Source organism: Rana temporaria, chromosome 3 (genome assembly GCF_905171775.1).
Source record: "Rana temporaria chromosome 3, aRanTem1.1, whole genome shotgun sequence".
In the NCBI taxonomy this organism is placed as follows: Eukaryota; Metazoa; Chordata; class Amphibia; order Anura; family Ranidae; genus Rana; species Rana temporaria.
The window spans coordinates 394794750-394801050 of NC_053491.1; the positions used below are offsets into that span (position 1 = coordinate 394794750).

Here is a 6301-nt window from a genome sequence, read left to right on the forward strand (position 1 = left end):
CCGACGTAATTTTTTGAACGGCGACGTGCGTTACGTCCTTTCCTATTCACGGACGACTTACGCAAAAAAAAAAAAAATTTAAATTTGACGCGGGAACGACGACCATACTTTAACATGGCAAGTCTAAATTTAAGCCAAGAAATAGCAGCTGTAACTTTATGCCGGGAAAAGCCAACTAGCGACGAGGTAAGAGAATGCGACGACCGCGCGTAACTTCGTGGATCGCCGTAAACAGCCAATTAGCATACCCGACGCGGAAAACAACGCAAACTCCACCCAGCAGGGAACCAAAGTATTACACCTACGATCCGAAGGCGTAGGAAGCCGTACGCCTGTCGAATCGAAGCCAGAAGCCATCTTGGTTTGAGGATTCAAACTAAAGATACGACGCGGCATCCGCCACGCTCCGCTCATTTTCGCCCGTGACCAGTTACCAAATCGCTTAAGTGGCTCTCGCTTTTTAAAAGATTGGGCACCCCTGGCCTAAAGCATCAGATTAGAATGTCTGGAGATGCCTCCAAGTACGATTTACAACCGAAAATTGGCTTGATGCTGGGTAGCCTGGGGTAAAAGACAAACAACATAAGATATCCCATAGAAGTGCCTTTCAGTACTCCTGAAATTGTCTACCTGGATGCTGGGACTTGCCCATCCCTTGATGTGTATATGACAAGGACTTACCTTTTACCCTGTGAATTTATAGGGGACGAGGTCTGCTCTGTAGGTTTTTTTGTGGCTTTTTCTTTTTTATCTTTCTTTGTTTCCACCCGAGCCTTTTTACTAACAGGTACGGAGCAGGCGAAATCCTCATCTGTTTAAAAAAAAAAAAAAAAGTAAAATACCTATACACGTATTTCCTGCTTATTACTTTGAGGCAGGATTGATAGCACAGCTTCACCTTGTCCCCTCCCAGTCTCCACCTACCACCTTTAATACACACACCACCATTTATAAGGACAGTTTCACCATAAAGTGCATCTATGGTCAAAATGTAAAGTTATGTATATTAATTTCAGCATTGAATTTAAATTATTTCTGGTCTATTCAAGTGAATGATCCTGAACTTTGTGAATTTACTTTGTGAAGATCCCCACACATTTACTTCCTTTAACTCACTGAGTAGGCACTGTCGTGTCACATATTTCACAAACAGGCTGAGCCAGCTGCCGGTCAGGCATCTGGGAGGATCACGACATTAAAGTTGAGATCCCTTCAGAGCCTGGAACGACTAAATGACAGGACTGCAGAACGAAGTGCACCCCTGTGACCCACAGGATTAAGTAGGGACAAAAGAACACCACCACAACTAGCAATGAGATGGATGCTTTGCTTGGTAGCGCCCGTCTGTTGCCCCAGCACTTGCCCAAGGCAAACACCTGCATGAGGTCTGCAGAGGAAGGTGAGGTTTACACACATCTCCTCCCTCTGCATTGCTTGTACCAGTGCTTGCCTTGGCCAAGTGCTGAAAACAGGGACAGATGTTACATAGCAAAGTAGCTGTAGTGTCAGACAGCCATGCACCAAGGGGGGTCCCCTGACCAACATTGCAACTAAGGATTTAGAAAGTAAAAAATACTTTGCACTAGAACTGCACTATTCTGGATAAAATTTGAATTGCAATTTTTTTTTGCTTAGAATAAAGATCACGATTCTCGGCTTAACATCATCTTTCACATTATACAAAAAAATTGGGCTAACTTTACAGATTAATTTTTTTTAAGTCATTAAAGTGTATTTTTTCGTAAAACAATTGCTTTTGAAAGACTGCTGCGCAAATACAGTGTGACATAAATTATTGCAACGATCTCCATTTTATTCTCTAGGGTCTCTGCAAAAAAAAAAAAAAAAAAAATTATATATATATATATATATATATATATATATATATATATATATATAAAAATGTTTAGGGGTTCTAAAGAATTTTCTAGCAAAAAAATACTGCTTTTAAAACAATTGTTAAAAAAACTTTTAGTCTTTAAGTGGTTAAACTGCCCTCATTTACAGATGGAAATTCATCCCTTTGATCTAAAAGAACCAAGAGATACATTGTTTCTCTTTATTGCTGTTGATAAACATTTGCCGGCTGAGGTTTTTTTTCTGTTGGCATGAATCGGGGAAATGCTGTATTAAGACCGTGAGGCGGTTGAATCGCGTTAACGATTTTTTAATGATTAATCGTGCAGCTCAACTTTGTACCATCAGGAACTAAACAATGTAAAAAATAAATAAAAAATCCTTCTTTAAGCTTGTTATTTAGTTCTATCAGAGGAAAAAAGACAAAGGGCATAGACAACTTACCATCATTTTCTAGATCTAAAAACTGTGAGTAATCAACTGATTTCTTATTCCTGAGAAAGATAAAAAAAAAAGCAATCCATAATTAAAGGGATTAAAGGATTATAAAATAAGTCTATACAATGAATAAGAGAAAAAGGGTGACCGCTCCGATGACCAAAGAACTCTCTCGTCAAATCCAAAACCCTGGGTGCCGGCAATGCAATGAAATGCAAAAATTGATGAGGAAGACTAGGACAAAAAAAGCGTTCCTGTTTAAAAAATAGGTCACAAAACTGACATGTCACAGCAGAGATTAGAAAAACACAGCTGACGCGTTTCACACTGTCATACAGTGCTTAATCAAAGCTATGATATACGTCAGCTGTGTTTTTCGAATCTCTGCTGTGACATGTCAGTTTTGTGACCTATTTTATTAAACAGGAACGCTTCTTTGGAGTGCGGCGGTCCTAGTCTTCCTCATCAATTTTTGCATTCTATACAATGAATACATGAAAGTATAATTCCTAATTTCTTGAAAGAGTGGTTGGAATCCCTAGTGCTGCCTCTGTCACCATTGAGATTTTCTCAGATTTCCTGCTTTGCATCACACCTGTTAGCAAGTATGGTGGGGTTTTAGTTGAAGCAAACATACATGGCTCATAATTGTTTATTCCTATGGTTTACATTGTCTGGCTCTTCCTGCTTGCCACCTCTTTTATCTGGTCCATCTATACTCTCTACCAGCTACTTTGTCCAGCTTGCCCCTCTTGCTTACCATCTTCATTGTCCAGCCTGCCCATCCCGTCTACCATCTCTGCTGCAAAGCCTACCCATCCTGCCTGCAGCTTTGTTGTCCAAAATGCCCCTCCTGATGAAAGGGAGGCTTTCACAAAAACATGTCCTTGCACAGCACTAGACTTGGGTGTGACAACATTCTGCAGGGTGGGATCAAGACTGACAGAAGCCGGTATTGGTTCTCCTCCTGGATAGAGTTCCCATAAACATCAGAGGTTTTCATCACTCTCCCTGATCAGGACAGAACGGGACGGACAGGATCCACACGGACAACGATCATTTTGTGCTGCTGAAGGCTTTTCCTTATGCCTTCCCCTGCTTGTGAGTGCAATGTATTAAAGGGGAGCTCCACCCTAAAGTGGAACTTCTGCTCATCGGAAACCCCCCCCGGTGTGACATTTGGCACCTTTCAGGGGGGTGCAGATATTTGAACCCACCTCCGGGAGTCCTCCTGCGGGTAGTTCGTCACTTCCCGCACACGCCCGTTGTGTTCTGGGAAACACTCAGCTCCCAGAACACAACGGGGACCAGTGAGGATGGTGCAGCGTGACTCGCGCATTTGCCGTAGGGAATCGGGCAGTGAAGCAGGAACACTTCACTTTCTGGTTCCCTCGCCGAGGATGGCGGTGGGGGCAGCAAATAGATGAGCGATTGCTCATCTTCTGCTGCAGACGTCGCTGGACTCCTGGACAGGTAAGTGTCCATTTATTAAAAGTCAGCAGCTGCAGTATTTGTAGCTGCTGGCTATTTTTTTTTTTATAGCGGAGCTCCGCTTTAAGTGTGTTTTAATAAAAGGTCATTGTTTTTACTTACTGCACTTAAAGGCTTCCCGTGCACTGGTTTCTTTCTTTTGTCCAAACCACCCCTCCAGCAATCATCTCTATTATCCAACCCACCCCTCCCGTTTACCAGCTACATTGTCCAGCCTGTGACTTCTGCCTACCAGCTCCACTGTGTAGCCTGCCTCTCCTGCCCACCAGCTTGATTGTCTAGCCAGCTTTTTTCAACCATGGTACCCAGGCATCCTGTGGTGCCTTGGCAAAATGGCTAAAAATTGTTCATAAACTGTAGATCAAGCCTGCCTTTTTGTTACACAAAGCCACAGGTCGTCAAGTCTCGTGTGCAGAATTTTAAAGGGTGCTGCAACTGAAAAAAGGTTGAGAAACACTGGTCTAGCCCACCTTTCCTGCCTATCATCTCCGATGTCTAGCCTGCTTGATCTGCCCATCTTCTCCGACGTCTAGCCTGCTCCTTCTGCCCACCATCTCCGACATCTAGCCTGCTCCTTCTGCCCACCATCTCCGAAGGTCTAGCCTGCTCCTTCTGCCCACCATCTCCGAAGGTCTAGCCTGCTCCTTCTGCCCACCATCTCCGAAGGTCTAGCCTGCTCCTTCTGCCCACCATCTCCGAAGGTCTAGCCTGCTCCTTCTGCCCACCATCTCCGACGTCTAGCCTGCTCCTTCTGCACACCATCTCCGAAGGTCTAGCCTGCTCCTTCTGCCCACCATCTCCGAAGGTCTAGCCTGCTCCTTCTGCCCACCATCTCCGACGGTCTAGCCTGCTCCTTCTGCCCACCATCTCCGACGTCTAGCCTGCTCCTTCTGCCCACCATCTCCGATGTCTAACCTGCTTCATCTGCCCACCATCTCCGACGTCTAGCCTGCTCCTTCTGCCCACCATCTCCGACGTCTAGCCTGCTCCTTCTGCCCACCATCTCCGACGTCTAGCCTGCTCCTTCTGCCCACCATCTCCGACGTCTAGCCTGCTCCTACTGCCCACCATCTCCGACGTCTAGCCTGCTCCTACTGCCCACCATCTCCGAAGGTCTAGCCTGCTCCTTCTGCCCACCATCTCCGAAGTCTAGCCTGCTCCTTCTGCCCACCATCTCCGATGTCTAGCCTGCTCCTTCTGCCCACCATCTCCGACATCTAGTCCAGCCCACCTTCCTCCCTGCGCTGTACTTCTCTTATTTGGGAATGAATGCACTATCAATACATAGACAATTTGTGAGGACATTATATTGTTTTGGCTTTACTGCAGCAAGCAACAGTTAACACCTAACGTTTCGTGCACACTACCTGAGAGGGCAGGCGTTGCACTTTCTACAAGCTCGTCCCCTATTTTTCACACTGTTCCATCAGGTAGGGGAATGGGGGAGATCACACAACTTGCCAAGGCAGGTGTCACATGCTGCACACTACGGTTCTGATTCTTATTGTAGCATGTCTGCCCGGTTTTCCCGGGATAAGTGTGACCCATACATTACACAATCCCTGAGTCTCACCCAGTGTCAGTGGCCAGGATTTACAGTACAGTGCAGAACTGAGCACACCTAGGTGTATTCACATACTGTACATACCCAGCCTCACAAACACTGATACAAAGCTCATTCTCTTCTCCCGGAAACCAGATCTGCCTTCAGATCCACATAGGAGAGGATATTAAATCTGACAGCAACAGGTCTATCCTTCAATGTCTCCTATTTTGCTGGATCAGCTCAGCACTCTGGGCACTCACTACCCCCTCTCACCATTACCCACCTGGCAGGCCTGTCCATGGTGACAGGGTACACCGACCCCTCTCTATCACCTCCAGTCCGCCAACACAGATCAAAACAACCGCGCAATCCCCCGCCCGCTGTACATTCACATCCGCACATTCGCCGGCCTCCGTCACCTTACACATTGAAATGTCTTTTACTTCTAAACATCTCTAACATCTTAAAAAATAAATAAATAAAAGGTTATTATTTATATGAGAAAGAGCAGTCCGATCTCTTTATATACTTACTTAACCATAGCAGCAGAGCGCCGAATCTGCGAACTTAGCTCGTCTAATGTCACGTGATGCTGCCGGTGTTGTAAAAAAAAAGTCTCGACCAATACAGCTGGATCGCGGGGCTCCACTGCGCATGCGCAACTTCATTGGTCTCAATTACGCATGCGCAGACGCTCAGTTCAGTCCAGGAAAACTATAGACTAGAGCGGGCGGGCGGAGGCGGAGCAATCATCGGCAGCACCGCCTCCAGTCCCGTCCCTAACACGCCCCTAGCCTTTTGCTCTGCAGAAGGGGGCGTTCCCCTTGCAATTTAGCACTATAGCAATGGGACCTAGGTCGAGAGAAAATATAGAGCTTCACCACCTCCAGCCCCGCCCCTAGCCTGCTCTGCTGAAGGGAGGCGGGGCGGGCCCCCTGCATAGCACTGTGTATATTAATAGCATGGAGA

General features: G+C 46.0%; 1 protein-coding gene across 2 annotated transcripts in view; it reads right to left on the reverse strand.

Annotated features, from left to right (window-relative positions):
• RAD51AP1 (RAD51 associated protein 1) overlaps positions 1 to 5900 on the reverse strand; it is a 31435-nt gene extending 25535 nt beyond the window's left edge. The window contains exons 1-3 of one of the 2 annotated variants that reach the window (XM_040345845.1): positions 5866 to 5900; positions 2302 to 2351; positions 682 to 811 (exon numbers count right to left, since the gene is read on the reverse strand). In XM_040345845.1, the coding sequence (XP_040201779.1) occupies positions 682 to 811; positions 2302 to 2351; positions 5866 to 5873 (188 nt within the window). In that variant the 5' untranslated portion in view covers positions 5874 to 5900. Of the gene's footprint in view, positions 1 to 681; positions 812 to 2301; positions 2352 to 5615; positions 5733 to 5865 lie in introns of those variants that run through there. The other variant, XM_040345844.1, reaches the window with a different exon arrangement.
• Positions 5901 to 6301: the final 401 nt, after the last annotated feature.